Source organism: Mixophyes fleayi, chromosome 1 (assembly GCF_038048845.1).
Source record: "Mixophyes fleayi isolate aMixFle1 chromosome 1, aMixFle1.hap1, whole genome shotgun sequence".
Classification (NCBI taxonomy): Eukaryota; Metazoa; Chordata; class Amphibia; order Anura; family Limnodynastidae; genus Mixophyes; species Mixophyes fleayi.
Window position 1 is genome coordinate 319,115,442 of NC_134402.1, and position 24,542 is coordinate 319,139,983.

The 24,542-nt window shown below is 40.8% G+C and overlaps 1 protein-coding gene across 2 annotated transcripts in view; it reads left to right on the forward strand.

Moving 5' to 3' along the window:
- The first annotated feature begins 642 nt into the window (after positions 1-642).
- INPP5J (inositol polyphosphate-5-phosphatase J) overlaps positions 643-24,542 on the forward strand; it is a 29,171-nt gene continuing 5,271 nt past the window's right edge. Inside the window, exons 1-10 of one of the 2 annotated variants that reach the window (XM_075213006.1) lie at positions 643-692; positions 922-1,052; positions 2,657-3,201; positions 16,446-16,553; positions 16,677-16,785; positions 17,565-17,681; positions 18,228-18,403; positions 22,290-22,401; positions 23,362-23,471; positions 23,613-23,796. In XM_075213006.1, the coding sequence (XP_075069107.1) occupies positions 999-1,052; positions 2,657-3,201; positions 16,446-16,553; positions 16,677-16,785; positions 17,565-17,681; positions 18,228-18,403; positions 22,290-22,401; positions 23,362-23,471; positions 23,613-23,796 (1,515 nt within the window). In that variant the 5' untranslated portion in view covers positions 643-692; positions 922-998. Of the gene's footprint in view, positions 693-862; positions 1,053-2,656; positions 3,202-16,445; positions 16,554-16,676; positions 16,786-17,564; positions 17,682-18,227; positions 18,404-22,289; positions 22,402-23,361; positions 23,472-23,612; positions 23,797-24,542 lie in introns of both variants that reach the window. The other variant, XM_075213000.1, reaches the window with a different exon arrangement.

Consider the following 24,542-nt stretch of genomic DNA (forward strand, 5'->3'; position numbering starts at 1 on the left):
TTGTGAAGTAGTTGTTTTGTGGTGGGATTGTAGTGGAATTGGGTGTGTGAAGTTTTGTTCATATTGGTCTTTTTTACCCTCTGGATAATGTATATAGTTTATTTTATCATGGACAAAGTGATATTGGATTTATTTTTGTTGCAATTTTTAATAAAAACATCAACCCTTGAAAAACAGCTACTTATTCAAAATGCTCAAAATGCTATCTGTGCCCACTTTGCCACCTGATTGCATGCCCAAAACAGGGTTGGGCCAGGCAAAAGATAGATATTTTATATGTAACTGACCACTCTGTGTTGATTCCCACTGTCAAATTGCTGGCCCAACGGCATTTAACCCTTGCAAATCTGCAGCTACTTATTTAAAATGATAAAATATTGTGACTTTGCCCATTTGCCCCCTGATTTCATGCCCAAAACCTTGTTGGATCAGGTGAAATACTAATGCATTTTGTATAAGGGAGCCCCTTTAGTGATAATTAGATGTGAAATCAGTCATCCAAATTGATTTAATCCTGTTAAAATAAACTTTTTTGAATAAGAAGCTGGAGCATGAATAAGAAACAAATAAGAAGCTAACTTCAGCCTTGTCTAGTTTCCTAGTTTATTACTTCTTCTTCCTGTTCTGCCAGTCTCCACCCTCAGCTCCTATTTCCCATACACTGGGCATCAGCTATTCCAGGGTCGGGGCAGGTGAGAGATTAGGCGAACTACTCCGCTGTATACATTTAACCCTTTTATTGCTGGAGGCAATGAATTCATCTTTAATGATAGTCGCGAGAGTTAACATTGTAAAGAACAACAACCTTCGTGTTAATGATTTGCAGAATTGGAGAGTAGAAGCATTTTGTTTATTCCCACAGGCTGCTACAAGATCAGATCATGAGATTCAGCTGCCTGTCCCTTTAAACTGCTCTTGCAGGTTGATACCCTGACGTCACCTGCTAGTGAGGGGCTGCCAGTGAGAGGAAGAAGGAGGAGAGCATCTGCTGAGCAGCTATGGCAGAGCACAGGTACCGCGGGACACACAGGGCACAGGATGGTGGCACACAGGTAACGACTATCACACCCTGTCACGTAACGTCAATTACTAAATAGGTTGTATGATGCAGTAGAGACTAATTATAAATATATCTGGTGAGCTAGATTGCAGCTCTGCAGTGTAGTATTATAATTGTGCTAGAATAGAGGCTGCTGCACGAAACATGCATTATTACCAAGACTATATATTTAATTTATGTATTGATCACGTTTAATTAAACAGAAAGTCCACGTTGGCTGCTTTGCAGAAATATGTTTAATCAGCATCTGGTGCCATTAAAAGTCACAGTGATGGTGGGTTACATCTCTATGCATTTTATATGCACATCAACAGACACTGACCTTGTACATGCTGAGGTTGGTAATGATGTATTAAGCATCAATTTCAATGCCACTTTATACTCTTGTGCATATATGTGTACAGCTAAGGGTAAGTCAATGATTAACACTTACATATCCTTACATTGTTAGATATACGCCACAAAATGCAAATAACCTGAACATTATGCACCAATACTGTGACATATTTACACTCAAAGTATTGATTCACACACTCATCACATCTCCTATATTCATGGTCTCCATGCCCTTATGTTGTCCTCTCTTTAGACTCCTCTGGCACACTTTTTGCTATCTCTCTGTATTCTGTGTAAATTCTCTTCTATTGCTATCCCCTTTCCCCTTGTCACGCCTCTCCACATACACTTTGTTTAATGTCACCAGCTCATACCAGTCTGATTGTGCATAAAGCTGAAAGTTTATTTTTAGAAACATTATTTGCAGAGGACAAATGTGACTCAGATAAGGAGAGTAACACACTGCAGTTATATGCCCCCTACTGTGTGAAATGCTGTGTGAAGGGTAGATTCGAGAGCAACACATAACATTATAAATGTGGTTTTTAGTTGTAAATAAGAGGAGTTTTCAATGAAGATGGAGGACTATAACAGCAGCTAATTAATATAACTTCAAATGGAAAGGTACCATATAGCATACAGTATACACCTCCATAGACACTGAGGGGTATATAACACCATAGACACTGAGGGGTATATTTACTAAACTGCAGGTTTGAAAAAGTGGAGATGTTGCCTATAGCAACCAATCAAAGGCTAGCTTTCATTTATTTAGAGCATTCTAGAAAATAATAGCTAGAATCTGTTTGGTTGCTATAGGCAACATCTCCACTTTTCAAACCTGCAGTTTAGTAAATATACCCCTGAGTCTTCAAACCTTTAAACAGTCTCTGGAGACTCATATATTTAAGTAAATGTATGACCTATCCTTTTAAAACTAGATTCAGTCATCTAGAAAAGTCCTTAGTCAGTGTTTTTAAAAAGTGTAGTTCTACCGGAATGACAGACATTTTAGCTACCGGTATGTATTTGTTAATTTATTTTCAGAGCATTATAATCTCTGTTCTAATTGTCTGAGTCTGTATATATACTATATAAATAAGGAAACAGAGACATGTTACATTATAGTATATTTTAAACGTTGTCTTCTATATTCTTTTTTATGTAGGCAGTAAGTTCCATATGTCGGTTATTCTTGAATACAATCATTTTCATAGTGTCGACAGAATGCAAAATTACTTTTTTTTTTGTTTCTTCAAGATGAATACTGAGTGTGTGTTTGTGGCCCCACCTTCACCAGAGCCATTATCAAGGCCTATGTCTTTGACATCTCCACGGCTCAGTCCTGCAGGGTCTGGTAGATCCCAGCCTGAAGGATCCAGTAGCTCACAGACTCCACTTCCTGTGGGACAACTGTCTGTCCGTCCTCTAGCACCAGTTGGCTCTTCTGCTCCTGATCGATCACAACCAGAAGGATCCTTGAGACTTCATCCTGTGGGCTCTCCACTCAGTCCCATAGAGTCTGGCAGATCACAACCAGAGGGATCTTGTCCCGGGCTTTTATCCCCAACTCATGCGTATAGGCCCCTATCTCCTCCACCGTCCTCACCTCGTCGTTCTCCAGCTCCTAGTCCCAGAAGCTCACCACAAATCAGCAGATCCCACCCCCCTGTCCATCCCAACAGATCTCAGGAACCACGTGTGAGGTCTGAATGTACTCTTCCAGCCCAAGTGGAAACAGACAAATCACCTTTCAATGGAGCTTTTGGAGGAAATGAACAAAACACAGCAGGAGAGGATTTCAGGTAAAAAAGAAAATGTTACATATCATACAGACTACTTATACAATCTGTGTAACAGTGTACTACAAAGCTACCAATGAAATTCACTGGTTACAATAGCATTCAAGAGTATATTGATTCACAGGGGATGGCTGGCAAATTTTGGTCTGGGGGGCAATATTTGATTCAGCAGCCTATTTTAAAGTTAAAAAAATACAGGTGGCCCAGGGACCCAGCCTAAGGTAGCCCACTATGGGCCCGGCCCGGGGGGCAGATGCCCAATTGATTCACTATGTCAACAGTCAAACACATGAAAACAAACAATACAAGCAGCACTTTCCTGAAACACATAAAATTACAGTAGGTGACAATGTTTCATGATCTAATGTTTTGTTGATAGTCTTCTCTTGTGCTGCACCTTTGCCATGGAACTCTCCACCTAAAACCACCAGACACTGACAGAGTCTCTAACATATTAAACAGTCCCTGGAAACTCATATATTCAAACACATGAATAACCTCTCCCTGTATAATTAGATTTACTCATCTTAGTATTTTTCTCCACCTAACGCTACAAACTGTTTTACAATGCACATACAAAACTTACATTTTGGTCCTGCAGCTCATGCATTGCTTACTTTAGGTTTCAGTCAGATTGTCCTCTAAGATTTTAAGACCTTGTGAGGAGGTTCCTATAGTTTCTCCATGTTTTATATTTGTCATAATCTGTGTGGAATTGTAATGTATTCTATATTTTTTTACAGTGCTTTAGGTGATGTTCTATATTATTTTCCAATAATAATCTATGTGCAAAGTGTTGCCATTTTAGAAGCCTGTGTGTCTTGCATCACTGTGGAACATACTTACCAACTATTGAAATTTGTTTTCCGGGGGAGGTGGTCGTGATGGGGGGTGGGACTCCAAAATCGCGTCATTGCCTGGTGAATCGCGGCGTTTTGGATCTACTTCCTAGTGAAGTGGGCAGATCCGGGAGATTGCCACACTCTCCCGGGAGTCCGTGAGACTCTCACAAAATGTGGGAGTCTCCCGGACATTCCGGGAGAGTTGGCAAGTATGCTGTGGAATAGGGTGGGAGAGAAGAAAGTGTGGAGAATCTGTAGATGGACAAATATGTGTGTTCCAAGGTAGCAGTCCATGTTTTCACTATGGAGGGCTGACAGGCTGATGGGAATCATTTAGTCTTGGTCATACTTAACTTTGCAGGGCATGGTCACTGTACTTAGCACCTTTATGATGTTTACATTGTACATTGCACCTGTAGGACCTTTATACTGGCCCTGTGATTGGTCATGGAGCCACGTCTACTGTGCAGGATAACACAACTGCCAATTCATTGTGGGTAGCTACCTCTGTATTCCTTCTTATAATAGCCTATATTTTAAATATGTAGCTGTTGCTTAGGTACCATGGGTCCCATACTGTGACCAACCGGGCCAAATGTTGCAAGCACTCATCAAGCATTTTCTTGCATTATTATTTCAGTGTAATGTGTATTTTGTATTTGAGGATGAGGAGGAAGAAAATATTTGTAGTGAAAAGTCAGAGTAAGATTATACAGTGTGTTGGTTTTTTAGTGTATTAACCACCCAATGGTTTATAGCTATAGAAAAATAAAATAGAATTTAATGTGCTTTAATTTCCCTCTAAAAATTCTGTTGGTGATTGTGTCTGCCAGTATGATTGATTTAACCTAAATTGGCTTGAAATCACCATGTGTAGTCCCAAAACAACGCTTATTCCTGAACAGTCTGATCGGAATCCAGTTGAGCATGCAAGTCTATTTGATTGGTCGATTACTATATTTGTTATGTGTGCAGTTAGTGACCAACCTCACTGCATGTGACACACAGTGATCTAGTAGTGTAACACAATTGGCTGAAGAACTACTTCTATGTAGTTTAGACCACTACAATTGTGCCAAATCTAGAATGGCCGGATCTGTCTGTATGTGGTCAACTTGATAACTGCCTTCTCAGGAATGCCCCAGTTAGTAGCTGCCTTACCATAAATGTCCCAAACTAGTGCACTATGATCAGAAGCTGTTATTTGGTTGGTTAGCAGAATCGTTAACTGCATTTGATGTTAGAGACACATAAAAAACTTGGCCTTTTGCTTAACCAGTCATGAGAAGTATATATTTTCTGATGGAGTTTACTAAAGGCACATTATATTTTAAAATTACCTTAACTGTGTTAGGGTCGTTCTGGCAGTGCAGCGCTATGCAATGCATAATATTCACTGTGAACGTGCACTGCTCCAATGCACTGGAGCAATGTCATTTCTGAACACTACATAGTTATGCCCTATTTGTCCATATCCTTTTCAAATTATACTAGGATATTTCACTAGTTATTTCAACTATTAAACAACTCATAGAAGTAAGAGTAGAACGATGCTTCATTCATGTTGCAGACAACTCTGTTTTAAACTTTTTAGCAAGTTATGTGTTGATGTCTGCATGTAATTCACATACTTGTGCTCACACCTCTTTCTCATGGGAAAAAGCGTTTATATCAGTTGGGTTTGCAGCAGAAGTCACAACCCAAGTGCCATGCTAGGTACACCTAGCGATCACTTTACATTGCCCATTATATATTCTAATTCTGATTTTGGTCACAAGTGCAGCCATCTTTTCTTCCAGCATTTTCATATCCCAATAAGTAGGCAAGTAATCACAGTAACATCAAATGTACCACAGATACTCGTATTCTGCCCTTCATAAATTATTCCACATACTGCAGAGCACCTTCATGACATAGAGGTTGCTGTTTAATAATGCCAATTAGCATTTAACTTTTTGCATGATAACGGGGTACTCTATTACACCGCTCAATTGGTGTCTGCGCTTGATATTTGGTTTCAACTTGGCAAACCCAAACTGGTATTGTATACTGATGTTTAACACTTATAGGATCATTCATCTAAATAATCCTTTTTACTGCTTCTGTAATCGGCACCATCCATGTAACCTTCCAGTCTAGCTATAGAATCTGAGCAGGACACACCAAGAGTATCAGAACGTAGCGTTTCATTTACTCAGTAAAACTGAATTAAAGTGCACGTTAATTGTTATGGTTAAATGAACGATTATCTGATGCACTAGTTTACAGTGTCCAATAATAACCAATGTACAATGTACAACCCATGTATTATTGCCCTAGTTGTTGTTTTGCTTGTGTTTCTTTTGGATTAAGGAACTTTGGAGTATGGGTAACACTATATGCTATCTTTATTCAGCCATTGCAGAAGTACAACCTCATATAAAAATGACACCCTATTTCCCAGCCACCCCCTGGTCATAGGACCATCAGTAAAGACTCAGGCTTATTTAGCTAGTAAGGGAATGTGTAAAAGGGTACTGTTTTGGTGGTATGGGTCCAAATAGCCTGGCAAATGTATGGATGACCATTTAATAACATTATTTATGACTATTACCGTCAGCCAACTCCTTGCATTCAAACCGCACATTTACTGACCGAACTTACCTTTTCCCATGTAACAGGTAGTCAGTCCTGCAATACTTCAACTATTTCACTTTCTATACCAATCCCAGATAAGTATATCAAACTATCTTTCTTCCAAAATCACTTCCTATACAATCTTTTCCCCTACACACAATGTAAATATCACTTTCTACTTAACAATCTTCACTTTCTAAAACAACCATTTTAATCGTCCAAGTCATAATATTTCCAGTCTGTCTATGCACAGCTTTTTCATACACATTACTATCAAAGTAACACATATTAATCTTCAATCTGCATTATCAACACATTGTCTTGCTCAGTCTAATTTTTGCAGCCTTACACAAGCCTGTTCCATCAACTTAAACAGCTCACAAACAATGTAACCACAACAATTCCATACAAATACACTACTGTATTAATACAAACTACCTAATCTCAGCCATATTCTAACATCTACAAACCAAAGACAAATGATCCCAAAACTATATATCTGCTTTCAACCACCTTCAATTCAATCCATTCAAATACACTATAATCTATTTTTCATACTAGCCATCTTCTAATATAAATTGCCTTCCAGGTCACTTCACATGAACACCCCTCCATTGCATTCCACTTACAGCTTACATGAGTTGGGAGCTGTGTGTCCTATCAGGGTGGGAGCAGGGAAGAGATAGTGTTTCCTTGCCTTATATTATATGATATCAAACCTTTCTTTGGGGTAGAGCCAGCCTTCCACAGGAAGTTGCTCACAGCATTTGATACGCAAATGGTCAACTTGTCAGGTTTTCACACAAGGTTTACAAGCCTCAGCCATGAGGTGGGGGAGGAATGTTATGTACTTTTCAATCTCTTCTAAGAATGTAGAATGGAATATAAAATAATAGATTATACAATCTTCTTCAGAATGTCACCAAATATCATGCATATATGAATTATGCAATAACATCATAGTAACATAGTCGCCTACTCTCCTGGAATGTCCGGGAGACTCCCGAATTTTTGGCTAAATTCACCATCCCGACCCGGGCCACCGATAGGCTGAAATGGCCACCGATAGGCTGAAATGGGCAAAGATTGACATGGGGGTGTGGTCTAATGGCACGATTCATGTGGCCACTCCCCCAAGATGGAGATCCCTCCCAGACAGCTGGCTGCAAAAGTTGGTAAATATGCATAGTTATCCTATGCATTCCATGGGCGACATTTGTGATGTGATCCTCCTCTGGACGCTCCGTCCATCGGCCGCTGCTGCCCACTACAGCCCCGGCTCAGGCCTACTCTATGGGCGATCCTCTCACCTCTTCTCCTGCTGCCCATCGTCCTCCTGCCTGCCGTCCTAGGCTTGCATTCCAGTGTTCTGCCGCCGCCTGCTGATTGGATCCTGACGACGCTGAGTAACAACTAACGCTGCCACTCCAGGATGCGGATTGGGCCTCTCCTCCTCAAGCTGCAAGTTGTTCCTGCTGTGTCCCCCTCCGATGGCCTGCTGCCTCCGTTGTCTCCTGCTCTGGCGTCCTGATTCAATGCCCTGCTTCCTCTTCCTCCTCGTTGCTCCAGCGCCTGACTCTGCAGCTCCTCGTCATTCCAGCTCCTGATGCTGCACCTCCTCCGCCCAGCTGGCTTCAGTTACTTTAGGCCGCGGCTAGGGCCTGCTGTCCTCCGCTGCCTCCATTCACTCCGTGGCCATGTGTCTCTCCCTGCTGCCGCTGCCTGTCCCCATGGATGCCCAGTGATAGTGGATGACAAGTGATCCCCCTCTGCCTCCTCTCCTAGCCTATCTATTGTGGGCTCCATCTGCCCCATTCCTCTCTCCACCCCAGTATTTACCTGGTTACCTGGTCCCTTTCACGGCTTCCTCTCTGCCACCTCACCACCATCCGTCCCACCTCCCCCACTGGCTAGAGTCCCTCATTTGCTGCTCCCCTCTGGATATTCTCACCCATCCTCCCTGCCACCCTCACTCCTCTGGACCATATTTTACCCCTGTGCCTGCTACCCAGGACTCTCCCTGGACCCCCTGGACTCGCTCCTGGACTCAAAATGCACCCCTCCCTGTACCCTCTGGAACTCTAGATCTATCCGCAACAAACTGCCGGCCATCCATGACCTCTTCATCTCCAACTCTTTTAACCTTCTTGCTATCACCGAAACCTGGCTCTCCTCAGCTGATACTGCTTCCCCGCCGCTCTCTCCCATGGTGGCTTTTCATTCACCCACTCCACCAGACCGGATGACCGTCCAGGTGGGGGAGTGGGTATCCTCCTTTCCCCTAACTGCACCTTTCGGGTCATTCCCTCTGAACCTTCCCTCTCTTTTATCCTCCTTTGAAGTCCATTCTATCCGCCTCTTCTCCCCCATTCACCTCCGTGTCTCAGTCTTATACCGCCCCCCTGGCCCCACTTCCCTCTTTCTCGACAACTTTGCTGCTTGGCTTCCCCACTACCTCTCCTCTGACCTCCCCTCCATCATACTTGGAGACTTTAACATCCCTATTGATCTCCCCTCTGACCCTGCCTCCATTAAACTTCTTGCCCTTTCTTCCTCCCTTGGCCTCACACAGTGAACCTCTTCCCCCACCGATTGCCTTGGTCACTCCCTTGACCTTGTCTTCTCTCATCTATGTGATCTCTCTGACTTCTCCAACTCTCCCTTCCCACTCTCTGACCACCATCTACTCTCCTTCAATCTGTCCTCCTCCCCTGCTTCCCCCCTTCCTAAAACTACCCTCAATAGGCGTAATCTTGCTGCTGTTGACCCTACTTCCTTTTCCTCCTCTCTTGAAACTCTACTATACCCTCTTCCCTCCCTGGTCTGCCCTGATAACGCCACCTCTCTTTACAACCACTCTCTCACCACTGCCTTGGACGCTGTTGCCCCTGCCACTTCTGTCCGCCGCTTAATTCCCCAACCCTGGCACTCTTATTTCACCCGCTTCCTCCAGAAGTGCACTTGTGCTGCTGAACGCCTTTGGAGGAAATCTCGCTCCCTGGCTGATTTCCTCCACTTCAAGTTTATCCTCTCTTCCTACTGCTCCGCCCTCTCCCTCTTTAAACAATCTTTCTTTAAGTCCCTCATTTCTTCTCAGTCCTCTAATCCCCGCCGCCTCTTTTCCACGTTCACCTCTCTCCTCACCCCTCCCCCTCCTCCTATCCCACTCTCCCTCTCTGCTACAGATTTTGCCTAATTTTTCTCCTCCAAAATTGAGACCATCCGACTCGATATATCCTCCTCCCCTTCCTCTCCTGCCCCTCTCTTTGCTCCTCCCTCTCCCCTTATCCCACCCTAGGACTTCTTCCGCTCTACTACGGGCGATGAAGTCCACTCCCTCATTCTTTCTTTTCCCCCATCTACCTGTCACCTGGATCCCATCCCCTCTGACCTTCTTCGCTCCTTCTCCCCCACTGTCTGCGCTTACTTAGCTCACCTCTTCAACCTGTCTCTCTCCACTGGTACCGTCCCCTCCTCCTTCAAACATGCCTTCATCTCTCCTATTCTAAAAAAAACCTAATCTCGATCCCACCACACTCTCCAACTACCGCCCCATTTCTCTTCTCCCCTACGCCTCTAAACTTCTCGAGCAAATTGTTTGCAACCGCCTCACCTGTCACCTCTCTGACAATTCCCTCCTTGACCCTCTCCAATCTGGCTTCCGCCCCCTCCACTCTACTGAAACTGCCCTGACCAATGTAACTAATGATCTCCTCTCTGCTAAATCCAGGGGTCACTTCTCCCTGCTCATCCTCCTGGACCTATCCGCAGCCTTTGACACCGTGGACCACCCCCTCCTCTTGCAGACACTTCACTCTCTCGGTCTCTCTGGCTCTGTCCTTACATGGTTCACCTCCTATCTCGCCAACCGCTCTTTCTCTGTATCTATGTCCGGTTCATCCTCCCCCCCACTCTGCCCTCTCTGTAGGAGTCCCTCAGGGCTCTGTTCTTGGCCCTCTACTCTTCTCTCTTCTCACTCTATATTTCCTCCCTTGGTACTCTCATCACCTCATTCGGCCTTCAGTATCACCTATACGCCGATGATATTCAACTTTACATCTTTTCTCCTGATCTTTCCCCTCCCCTCCTCTCTCGTGTATCTGACTGCCTCTCTGCCATCTCCTCTTGGATGTCCTCTCGCTTTCTCAAAATTAACATTGAAAAAACAGAACTTATTGTTTTCCCTCCGTCTCAGTCCTTATCCCATCTGGATCTCTCCATCACTATTAACAACTCCACCATTTCCTCCGTCCCCCAACTACTCTGCCTGGGCGTCACCCTCGACTCCTCCCTCTCTTTTACCCCCCCACATTCAATCTCTTGCGCAATGCTGTCGTTTTCAACTTCGTAACATTGCCCGCATCCGGCCCTTCCTATCTAATGAAGCAACCAAAACTATTATCCATGCGCTCATCATTTCCCGGCTGACTACTGCAATCTTCTCCTCACCGGCCTCCCGCGCTCTTGCCTTGCCCCCCTTCGTTCTATACTCAATGCGGCGGCGAGGCTTATCTTCCTTTCTCGCCGCTCCTCTTCTGCCTCCCTTCTCTGCCTTGCCCTTCACTGGCTCCCCTTCCCCTATCGAATTCTTTTCAAACTTCTTACCCTCACCTACAAGGCCCTCTCCCAGTCTACTGCCCCCTATATCTCCAATCTCCTCTCCATCCACACTCCCGCCCGGTCCCTGCGCTCAGCCAATGACCGTCGCCTCTCCTCCACTCTAATAACCTCATCCCACTCCAGAATTCAAGACTTCTCCCGAGCTGCCCCCTCGCACTGGAATGACCTCCCTCGCTCCATCCGTCTATCCACTAACTTGTGCTCCTTCAAACGGGCACTCAAAACTCTTCTCTTCCTCAAAGCTTACCAGCCCTCCACTTAACCCTCTTTCCATGCTCGCTCTCATCTCCTGGATCCTCCTTTGAAAAGGGTGCGCTTGCTCCCCGCCTCTGATTACCTCTGTGCCGATTGTCTGTTGCCCTCCCTTTAGGATGTAAGCTCTAATGAGCAGGGCCCTTCTCCCTCCTGTCTCTTTACCTTCTCTTCTGCTCCAACCTCAATATTTCTTTACTTTTCCTGGAGCATCTGAAGTCTTGGTATTACTCGTTTATTGTTCTGTACTGTTATTCCCTGTACTGTCCATTGTTTGTACTGTGTTCGGCGCTTCGGAAACCTTGTGGCGCCTTATAAATAAATAATAATAATAATAATAATAATATGCATTTCATCAGCAACATGACTTTGTCAGGGACATAGGAGCTATGTAATTTCACAGGGGTTACTGGCTATATGTAGGCCTCAAAAATGGTGCTCAATCAATGTTTATGGTTCCATTCAGTTTTAATAACTAAAACGTTATTAAAGAAAACTACTTCAGTGGCAGGGAAACTGTGAAAATAAAAAATATATATGAAAATAAAAAATTTAAAAAAATATATATAAGAATGACAAAAAAACCCTCTGTAAATCCTTTCTTATGTAAAAGCATTACTAAGTCTGTGCAAATTCTTTTAAAAATAGAAACGGGAAGTGGTGAGGGAGATATGTTAGAAATACTAAAAAATGAGGAAGATGAAGCAATGTAGGAGGGGTTCTTGGTGGAGTGAAGATAAAATGAATTCTTATAAATGGACAGCAATGTTGATTTCAAAATTTGAACCATCTGTTTTAAGTTTATAAATTAAATCTGTCTCCAGTCAAGATGTTTTTTTAATGTGGATCAGCCAATATTGTACCCCATATATTGTTATTGTGTTCAATTGAATAATGGTGATGTAGTCAATGTGCCATAAAAACATTCTGTATATTCCTCTTTTGCTCTAAAAAAAAGTCATATGTATGGGTCTCTTTGTTCTTCCCACATATTTCTTGTTACAGGTACAAGTGATGCTGTACACCACATTTGGTGTCCTTCAATTTATTAGTTGTTGAATGGAAAATGTTTTACTTGTTTTTGTAGAGAGCACTGTGTTTTGCATTTGTGGTATCCATAAAAGCACACGTAATACATCTGGAGTTGCCACACGTTGAGTTCCTCACACTTTGCATTGTCAGCCACTGGTTTGTTTTGTACCATTTTTTCAGATTCTTGTTCTTTTTATAAATTATAGAAAATTTTGAATGACAGAACCCTATCTAGAATGGCATCTCTTTTGAAGCGATGATAGTTTTTATGTAAAATGGATTTAATTGTACTGCAGTATTAAAATTGGTTGCAAGTATTAGAAAATTTAACTATGAGTTAAAATTCAGTTAAATTCCATTCAAGTTGTTGGATCTCTGTTCAGCTGGTTTTGTGAAAGTATTTAGTGGTTCCTAGTCCTTTCGTCTGCGAGATACAAGTGTAAAGAGAATTGGCATCACATGTGACCCATATGCACTATATGGACAAAAGTATTTGGCCACACCTGTTAATTATTGAATTGAGGTGTTTCAATCAGACCTGGGGGTAAATGTATCAATCTGCGGGTTCTTCAACACCCGCGTGTTCAGCCTCTTCCGCGATTAAATTTCAAGCGGCGCTGCATTGTAAAGGGTTAACTTCCCTTTACAATGCAGCGCCGCTTGAAATTTAATCGCGGAAGAGGCTGAACACGCGGGTGTTGAAGAACCTGCAGATTGATACATTTACCCCCTGTTGTTAGAGATGTATAAAATCAAGCACCTAGTAATGCAGTCTCCATTTGCAAACATTTGTGATAGAAAATGGGTCATTCTGAAGAGTTCAGTGACTTGAAATGTGGTACAGTGATAGGATGCCACCTTTGCAATAAGACTGTTCATGAAATTTCATTCCTGCTGGATATTCCATGGTCAATTGTTAGTGATATTATTATAAAGTGGAAGCGTTTAGGAACTACAGCAACTCAGCCAAAACGCAGAAGACCGCATAAAATCACAAAACGGGGTCAACGACTGCTAAGGCGCATGGTGCGTAAAAGTCGCCAACGCACTGCTGATTCCATAGCTGAAGAATGCCGAACTTCCCCTGGCAATAATGTAAGCACAAAAATTGTGCAGCATAAGCTTAATGGAATAGGTTTCCATGGCTGAGCAGCTGCATACAAGTCTCACATCACAAAGACCAATGCCAAGCGCCGGATGGAATGGTGTAAAGCACACCGACACTGGACTGTGGAGCAGTGGAAACGTGTTCTGTGAAGTGATGAATCACGTTTCTCTGTTTCACAGTCAGATGGGTTTTTGGCGGATGCCGGAAAAATGTTACCTTCCTGACTGCATTATGCCAACTGTGAAGTTTGGTGGAGGAGGGATAATAGTATGGGGCTGTTTTTTAGGGTTTGGGCTAGGCTCCTTATCTCCAGTGAAGGGCAATCTTAATGCTTGTGCATACCAAGTCAATTTGGATAATGCTATGCTTCCAACTTTGTGGCAACAGTTTGGGGAAAGTCCTTTTCTATTCCAACATAACTGTGTCCCAGTGCACAAAGCAAGGACTACAAATGGTTTGATGAGTTCGGTGTTGAAGAACTTGACTGGCCCGCACACAGCACTGATCTCAACCCCATCGAACGCCTCTGAGATGAACTGAAATGGATATTGTGAGCCAGGCCTTCTCGTCCAACATCAGTGCCTGACCTCATAAATGCTCTACAGGATGAATGGGCACAAATTCTCACAGAAACACTCCAACATCTTGTGGAAAGCCTTCCAAAAAGAGTGGAGGTTGTTATCGCTGCAAAAGGAGGACCAACTTCATATTAAAGTATATGTAATTGAATACAATTTCATTACAGTCCCTGTTGGTGTAATGGTCAAGCGTCTGAATACTGACCATATAGTGTATAATCTTTATCCCACATTCCCTCTTTTAGCATCTGGAATAATTGTATTGTATATTTCAGGTGAGAATTTAGTGTTTTAATAAATTATCAATGTACGGGTTTATACCTGAAAATAATTGAATGTCCAGGAGATGTTTATGTATATTGGGAAGATGATAATAAAAGAGTGTGACCGAATGTTCATTTAAAAGAAATGTGAAAACCTCAGGGGTTAAAATACACCATATGGTTGCCCATATCTACCTACCTTTTCAATTTTTGGAGATGATATTTGATATGATTATTGTTCAGAGTCTTTTATGGTATAGAATCTTCCAGGAACCTGTTAGCCTCACTTATGCATCCTTAACTTGGATGGCAATACCACCTTCCTTATCTGACAAATTGTTCACTATATTTTTGAACTCCATTAACTCTTTCAATCCACAAGAGGCATGAAAAAAAGAAAGAGCTTAAAGTCAATGCGACTCCCACAAGATTGAACTGGGTAAATGTTAGATGCCAGTCTAAGACCACTATTTATAAATGATTTAGGATCCTCACTAATGGAAATGCTGCTACTTTCAGTTAACACATTTCTAACTGGTATTTGATTGCCAGCAGAGCTGCAATGAGTAATCTCTGGCTCTGGTGATGCTGATTCATGGCTGCCCTTGTTTGTATGTCCATATGGAGCTATATGGGCTTCAAGCAAAAGGTTATGTTGAGCACACAGCCTAGGAAGCTACTGGTCCGCATAGTGAGTTTTCCCAGATTTGAATGGGGTTCATGTGAGTTTCAGAGGGGGCTGGTGCTCCACCGCTCCCACCTTAATCTGCCACTGCTGGGTCTCAAAGGGAACTATTTTGTATCTGCCCCACACCCTTCTCAGTGGCCCTAATTACCAACATATACCTCTAGAATGGAATGCACTTGCAGATCTCTTTCTGTCCATTTCATTTCCAAGATTTTCTCAACCCCTGTGTTATTGTGGTTTCAAAAAACTTTTGGGATGGCCTAATCATTATTACAGTGGTATAATATATCTTTACAGTTCATTTCCTTCTAAATTTGTGGAGCTCACTAAAGAGCTTAGATTTGTTTGGTTCTGCATGTGGAGCAAACGATAGCTCTTTAACATTAATTGTTGGTTTATTCAATGTAACTCTGGATATATTATCTGCAAAATTCTAAGTATTTATTTTCTAAGTATTTACGTTCCTTTTGTTTGTTTTCCCTCCTCTTATCACAATCCTTGTTTTGTCCTGACCTTCCCTCTCACTACCATCTTATTTTGTCTTTCTAGATACATTGTCCCAGTTAATCTTAGTCTTGGTATACTTGGATGTAAAAGAAAATCAACCTCCACTACTTGGATAGTGGGCCCGGGGTCTGGATGTAGCACCTGGGCTCTTTGGATACTATTGAATGTGTCTCCACCACTTTCATTTTTTATCTAGATCCTAGAATCCTGAGTAATTTTACTGTCCCAGTACTTATTTTTATTACCTGTCTTATTGACAGTACTTCATATCTGTAGGGTCTTTTGTTTCCTGATATGTTTTGGCTATGTGTGCAATTGTTGAAGCCCCCTATGAGATTTGGAATATTTAGTGGCATTCTGGAATTGTTTTGATGATTTGGCCATTGTTTATTTTCTTGTTTTATTTTGTTTGAAGTCTCTGATGAACTTCATATCTTTAGTGTTTTTGGTGTTGGTGGAATTATCATGTTTGATATCCTGTGTATTTAAACTGTGCTTCGTTGTTTGCATAGTGTATAAGGATAAGCAGACCATACTGTCTCTCTTATTGTAAAACACATCTAAGAGGATAATAACAGAGAGGCATATGTATTCACTCCTACACCATGATGTAACATTCTGAATCATAGGCACAAGACACAACATAATAACTTACTGGTCATAACAAAATTAAGAAAAGGCAGAAATACATAATACATTTTTAGTCATATTACTAATACTATCTGCTGTGCCCTTTCACAGGATCTATGTTATAACATGGAATGTCGGGTGTTCTGTGCCACCTACAGATCTCACCTCCCTGCTCTGCCTTAATGCTGGAGATGGCAAGACTGATATGTTTGTTATAGGGTAAGACCTATCCTATCCAGTCCAAGAACAAATAATGACATTGAGTATGGATGAGTTGCATGTTTGTTCTTTTCCCCTGAAAGCTAGTCCCAGACATCACCATGCCTATACTGTGTTTCACAGGTTACAGGAGGTCAATTCCATGATCAATAAGCGTCTGAAGGAAGCTTTGTTCTCAGATCAGTGGAGTGAGGTCTTCATGGATGTCTTGAGTCCGTTCAGCTATGTGCTGGTGAGAGTCGCACCAAAAGAACTCTTGGATCACTGTCTGTCTTCTACCCTTTAGTTTCACAGTCAGTCTTGATATTACACTCTTCGCATATTCACTTGTTTTGCTGCAAATTGAGCTGTTGATTTTTCTTCCATGTTGCAGGTAGACATATTACAATCCTGAGTACTGTATAAAACAATAAAATCCATGAAAACGTTTACCATATATAGTTAGCGACATTAGGTTGTATGCTGTCTTAGATAGACTTCTGGGATATTACACAGTCAGCAAACCTAGAAAACAAGTTGATCCAATAAGGCATTACATACTCACAAATAATGATGCAAACCTTTCCATACACAACTGGTTGAAAGAAGATTTTGACATTGTATGTCACCCTGATAACTCTGAGAGCCATTGCCTTATTTGCATAGAAAAATAAATACTAATGACGCTTTTACCCAAATAGCCCTGGCATTCAGTGGTTAAATAAAACATTGATATATATATATATATATATATATATATATATATATATATATATATATATATATATATATTCAATATATATATAGATAACTGTGAATCATGTCTAATTTAGCTTTTATACATTTGTTGCTAAGCATCCAAGTCAGGCTTCATATTTTATCTAACGTCATGACTAGATATTTTCTTCCTTAATAAAGCAGAATATGATATGTTTAAGAATACTCTTTGCTTTCTTTTTTTTTTTTCCAAAGTTTTCAACTGAACGTTTCCATGGTAAAAACTCATTTGTGAACTAATCCCATGTCCCACAGGTCAGCTCTGTCAGGATGCAAGGCTGTCTGTTATTAGTATTTGCCAAGTATTTTCACCTCCCCTTCCTGCGTGATGTACAGACTGACTGCACAAGGACTGGCCTAGGAGGTTACTGGGTCAGTACATTTATGCAGAATTTATTATCCTTGTTTATATTAGTATGTGCATGTATGTTTCATTTACACATACTGGGCCTGATTCATCAAGGCACGCATACTGAAGGCAACTCGTGCTTCGTAGTCTGTACACATATTTAGGCTTTGGGTACTCACAAATTCAACAAAGCACGGATCTCAAGATACATGCACTGTTGAATTCGGGTGTACATAAAAATACATTTTACAGTTGCTCGTGATTGCAAACCCATCTTACAGCATGCATACGAGACCCTTATCATTACTGATCGGAACTTATACTATGCTGTCGTAAGTGCCCCTTATGCTCACTGTCGCACAAATATTGCGTCTTACACAATCGTATCTGTCTATTTCTCGGCCATATCTCTCGTTTCTGGGGAAGCGCAGAGTGATTTTATGTACAATACACTCAAAATTATCAGATATGTGCCCTAATGAATCAGGCCCACTATCTCTTTACATATGATTTTTCTGCTTCCGTCCCCAATTAATCTATTGCCTCATGCTTCCCTCCTTTTTTTATAGGGTAACAAAGGTGGAGTCAGTATTCGATTATCCCTTTTTGGTCACATGGTGTGCTTTTTGAACTGTCATTTGCCTGCTCACATGGAGAATTCTGACCAGCGTGTTGATAATTTTGAGAGCATCTTGCAGCTTCAGCAGTTCCAGGGTCCCCTGGCGAATGGTGTCCTGGACCATGAGTATGTTTCTTGTCTGAGACACATAACAGATCTCAGATTGATATTTTAGATGGTACCTGATTTTCCTTCATAACACAACATGCCCATTCAAATTCCTTTATTGCTACATCTATGAAAATGTGACGTTAGATCTATATTGCTTCTATAAAGTTTCTATGAAAATAGGTAAATCTCTATAGTCTCTGGTTTGGGCATTAGACTTGTTGCTATAAGATTACGTCTTCTTACAGTTCCATATATCACTTTTTTATATTTTTGTGCTTTCCTATATATTCTCTATATACCATTCATACCAACCAGTAGCATACATTTTGATAAATTATGCACGGTGGCTTAGTGGTTAGCACTTCTGCCTCACAGCACTTGGGTCTTGAGTTTGATTCCCGATCATGACCTTATCTGTGTGGAGTTTGAATGTTCTCCCCATGTTTGCGTGGGTTTGCTCCGGTTTCCTCCCACACTCCAAAAACTTATTAGTAATTTGATATCTGTCATCAAATTGACCCTATTCTCTGGCTCTCTCTCAGTCTGTGTGCGTATGTTTGGGAATTTACACTGTAAGCTCCAATGGGGCAGGGACGGATGTTAGTGAGTTCTCTGTACAGTGCTGCGGAATTAGTGGCGCTATAACTGAAGATGATGATGATGATGATGATGATGAAGTCTTTCTACAATGTATATCTATAATGTTATAAAATTTCAACATCCTGTAATAAGCCAGAGCAGATGGTATGTCAACACATGCAAATCCGCAATGCTTGAAATAGATATAGGAAAATCAGTTAGATAGTGTTGGATGAATAGTGAGTCTGGAGCAGGTATTACAAGCACATACAAATCTATTCAAATACATGTACATGTCATGTCACTTCTGCTAGCTTCAAGAAGTGGGGAGCCACAGTTTATGCAGGCAAAAGATTAATAGATGATTTCACTTTCAGCAAGGGATCTTAGGTTGTGTTACCACCATACCCCCTAAGGGCATCCTATCATCATCCAGGATAAGAGGAGGTATGGCATGAGGATCCCGACACACCATGGCTGAGCAGCACTCTAACACAAAGGTTTTCCTTAGCAGCAGAGCTTTTGCCAGTGTGGTATCCAAGATAAAGTACAGGTAACAACCCCCGGGGACCCATAAGCATAATGGAGAGTTTCCTATAAGTGATAGATTAGTCAGTCAATTAAACCTTACCAACGATTCTCCACCTTAACATACTGTAATTACATGGGAAATTGATCAGCAGTATGGCCATACCTTCACGTTAATGCAGGATGCATTAAAATCCCACAGCCTATATTAACCTGTTATGACAATTAGGCTTCAAGCAGTTTGATTTAAACAGAAAATGAGCAGTTCAGAACTGCTAATCCTATTGTTATTAATACAACTGAGACAACGGCACCTTCCAGAGCTCTGCTGAAGAGAGTAATATAGTGTGTGTAAAGAATGACAGCATATGTGGGCTTCTCAGGTTAAGTGTCTATTAACGTTTCCAAGGCTACCACGTTTATTTGCATAACTTACTTATATAATACTCTTTTATTTAAGCAAGAAAATCATGGATGTAACATTAAATGATAGTGTAATTTGATTTATATTCTTTATACAAAATATGCACAATCTATCACACTACTGTAGTCAATTACAGGACTGTTTTTGACTACTGTACCTATTGGGCAATTTTGCCTACTATTGTTCTAGGAGATCTGGAGACTGGGTAAAAAAACAAAAACAAAGTGGAACTTGATTACGTAAAATGAGAGCATGGCAATAACATAATCACACCTCTCTCACTAGGTTTTTAATAGGATGGTTGGGGCTTGACTCCATACTTTACATCATGGCCTCACACACCTTCTGGCAGGAAGGCGCTCCTGGGAAAATTGCCTGCTCTATTGGAAGTCACAGAGTCTCCCAGATATTCCGTAAGAGTAGCCAACTCTGGTTAATGAAACATACACCTATTTTCTTTCAGATACTAGTCTTGCACGAGTGCTAGATTTACTAAACTGCAGGTTTGAAAAAGTGGAGATGTTGTCTATAGCAACCAATCAGATTCTAGCTGTCATTTTGTAGAAAGTACTAAATAAATGAAAGCTAGAATCTGATTGGTTGCTATCGGCAACATCCCCACTTTTTCAAACCCGCAGTTTAGTAAATATACCCCTGAGTGTCAATTTAATAACTATAGTGAATATGGAGCACTCTTGGGAAAATAAATCCCACTTTTATGTACGATCTCTTCCTCATTATATCGATGTGGGGAACTCTGTACTATTGAACAGCAGCACACATAATGAAAGGGCGATCAATATTAAAAAGGAGTTCTACCCCATACACAATATTGTCTGGGCTCCCTTTGTCCTTTATCTGCCATAGTTTCTAGTATGCCTCCTTGGGAGCCTGTCTCCCACCTGCTTGATTGACTGCACAACAGGAATTACCCCAATAAATTAATGCAATGAGAAAGGCTTGGATATGAGATTCCACAAACACACTTTTACCAGATATTTCTACGAAAATACATAACATTACCTACAGCAATCTATTATCTATGTGTTTACCTTTACAACCTCTTAAATCACAAGAGTAATATAGTGAGAGGAATGTTCATATATCTAAGTGGCTGACTACTGTGTGTTCCATTATGGTGTTGCTAGACAATAGACCAAAGCCAATCAGTGCACAAGCTTCCTGGAACACTCACAAGATTAAATCTAGAACTATAAAGTATTTACATCATTAACAGAGAAAACTGCACTTTAAATAGCAGAAAAATAAATATGTGAAGTGAAATGCATCTGCATATATATATCTACTATATAAAAGCCTAGTGGCGTGTGTCTGTGTGTGGAAACAAAAAAACCAAGCTGCAGCGCCACCTGCTGGGTGAAGTTATACACTGACCTACTAAATTCTTAGTGTGTGTGGGGGAAAAAACTCAGAAAGGGCTGAAATTTGCTGCAGCGCCACCTGCTGGGTGTAGTTATACACTGACCTACTAAATTCTTAGTGTGTGTGGGAAAAAAAACTCAGAAAGGGCTGAAATTTGGTATACTAAGATGTTTTTAATTTGTTAATTTAATTTGTTAATTGTTAAAAGTGTTTATAAAGATTTAAAAAATATATATATATTTCTTGAAGGAGAAGTGACAGTTGGGAGTGGTTGGTGGTTGCCGGGGGTGACAGTGGTTGGTGGTTGCCGGGGGTGATACTCAGGACCGCTGAGAGAGATCCCTGTGTCTGGATAGACATCTGGATAGATGTGGCGAAAAAGATGAAGGATGAGGTGATGGAGAAAAATGATGAGGTGGTGACATGTGGACAAAACCACGTTAAAAAAGGGCGCTTACGTCGGGAAGTAACGCTCTTCCCCTGAGGAGGCCTGGGCTATGGCCCAAATGCATGACAAGAACCTTTTTAACACCTTAAGTAGCTTGATTTGACTAGAATGCATGAGTATCATGCACGGGTTAACTTGTGTATATATATATATATATATATATGTATATATATATATATATATATATATATATATATATATATATACATAAATAACAATAATTGTGTTTCCAATGGATGTAACCAAGATCTATTCACACTAAACTAAAAATTACAATTAACAATATAGATACAGTTATAGGTGGTACAAGCATTTACATACTTAAGCACCATGAAAGAGATTATATAAACTAAAAAGAGACAAATATTACAATAAACAAAAACATTTTTATTCAACATTTTGGCTCATGTTTTTTTACCTTTGTTTTACATCTGCTGTGATTGAGTAATTGGCATTTGTGTGTGCTTTTCAGTTTGTTAGGGTTTATATATTTCTGTGGTATATGATTTTATTTCCGACTTTTTTTCATTACCTTTCAGCTTGGTGTTCTGGTTCGGAGATCTGAATTTCCGAATAGATGATCTAGATTTGTATTTTGTGAAGTCTGCCGTTCAAGGCAACAAGCTATCACTCCTCTGGGAGAAAGATCAGGTGAGAGGGCATGGAGGATCAAAATTAGTATTGCACATGTAGATAAATGCCATGAGAGATACACATCTACCTCTATGGTGTCTAATATTACAAAAAAGTATTTGGCTGATGTTAAAATCTGTATATTTTTATGTTTTTTTTGGAAGGGCCGTGTTGGGGATTACTCTATCAAGGAACTAGCCCAGCATCTTATTAATATTTTTTTTTATCTTCCTCTCTCATCTGAATGCTATGTAAATGGTTGACTATGTGTCCTCTGAAAGCAGTTGTACAGTTTATTTGATTATGTTAACCCACAACCAGAGTAAAATGCCACAGACCCAGAATCCTGAAATACCAGACTAAGTGAATGTGATTACAACAGAGAATGATCAGAATGCCAGGATTAAGTCCAACTTCTTCTGTGAGTTTTGCACTCTATTTACAGTATGGACCTTTAGGTTTGAGCTGTGTTTTTGTCATGTTGCAGTATTTAAAATGATGTGATTCCTAAACTCCTCTATTGTTTTCAAACCTATTCAATCCATTAGATAGATTCTATGTTCAATCGATATATTGGCAGATATACAATATTTTGTATTATCTGGGAACTGCCTACTTCGGGGTCCCAGAACAACGGCACATTGACAATTGGGACCATAGCTAACAAATGGTTGAGCACTAGATTTCACTCAATCTATGTGCCTTGGATACAAAATATGACACTGGTATTGATTATTCTCTTGTCACATGATGTGTCTATGATTATACTATTATTCCTTATTTACTTCTCTATGTAAATGGGATTGTTTGTACCTTATTACTGTAAGGTATTTTTTTTATTGTTACTGTGTATCTGTTGAATAAAATAACTATGTTATTTTTATATAAAGGTGGTGAATCTTATCTAGAAAGATTGTAAATACTTGTGAGTTACCCTAAACTAACCTATGAGCTAACAGCTGTTAATTTTGCTTACAGCTGAACATGGCAAAATGCTATGAGCATGTGCTGTCTGGGTTTATGGAAGGGCCTCTGACCTTCCCTCCGACGTACAAATATGATGTGGGGACCAATACATATGACACTAGGTAAGATAGTGTGTATATTTCCAGGGATACTTGTAAAATTATAAAAGGGGTAGCTCTATAATGGAATAGTATGGCGTGCAGTGTTTCCGGTACAGCGTACTCATGTTTCTGCAGTCCATAGATAATCCATTTCTTCCTCAGCTCTAAAAAGAGAAAGCCCGCCTGGACTGACCGAATTCTATGGAAAATGAAACATCCAATTTCCCAGCCAGACACAAGCAGCAGCCTATCCAAAGATCTGTCCGTAGCACTGCTCAGCTATGGGAGTCACATGCAGTACACAGAGAGTGACCACAAGCCTGTCTCTGCTATTTTCTCTGTAAAGGTGAGACTACAGCTGTGATCACACTACATATATACCAAAGCACGTTGGCTGCTTTTATTTGCACACAATGATATACCAGTGAGTGGCATTATCACAGTACATCTCATTCTGTATTTGATTATGATTATGCACATAAATAAAAGTGCTAGCAAGGGACGTACTGACCAATCATGACACACTATGAGGAGTGCTGGTGAGAAGTATATGAGATGTGTGGGGAACAGAAGAAGAATGCTAGATTGTTGAATTAAGGATAGGTCACTGAGAAATATAACAGTGAGTTCTGTCCACTAAGTGGCTGGCTGCATATTACATACATTTATTATTCATATTCCATCTATTTTGCTGTTCAGTTTATGTAGCGAACTGTTACATAAAGCTAAATAGTATGTGAATGTTTTAAGTAGAGAAGTAAAAGGGGATACAAGGAATGATTGTCTAGAAGATGTTGATCCCACAGATTGTAAGCTTGCAAGCAGGGCCCTCTTACCTCTCTGTCTGTATGTATTACCCAGTATTGTCTTATTACTGTGTGTTACCAATTATAAAGCACTACGAAATTTGCTGGCGTTATAGAAATAAATGATGATGATGATGATCGGTATGAGGGCAAGATGTAAGTGTATATACAAATACTGCAGGGTTCCATGACACGGCTGAACATGTGGATATATAGGGTTTTGTTATGGACTTTATTTATACAGATAGATCTTTAAGTACCATTAAAATAAAGCATTAGGTTGGGC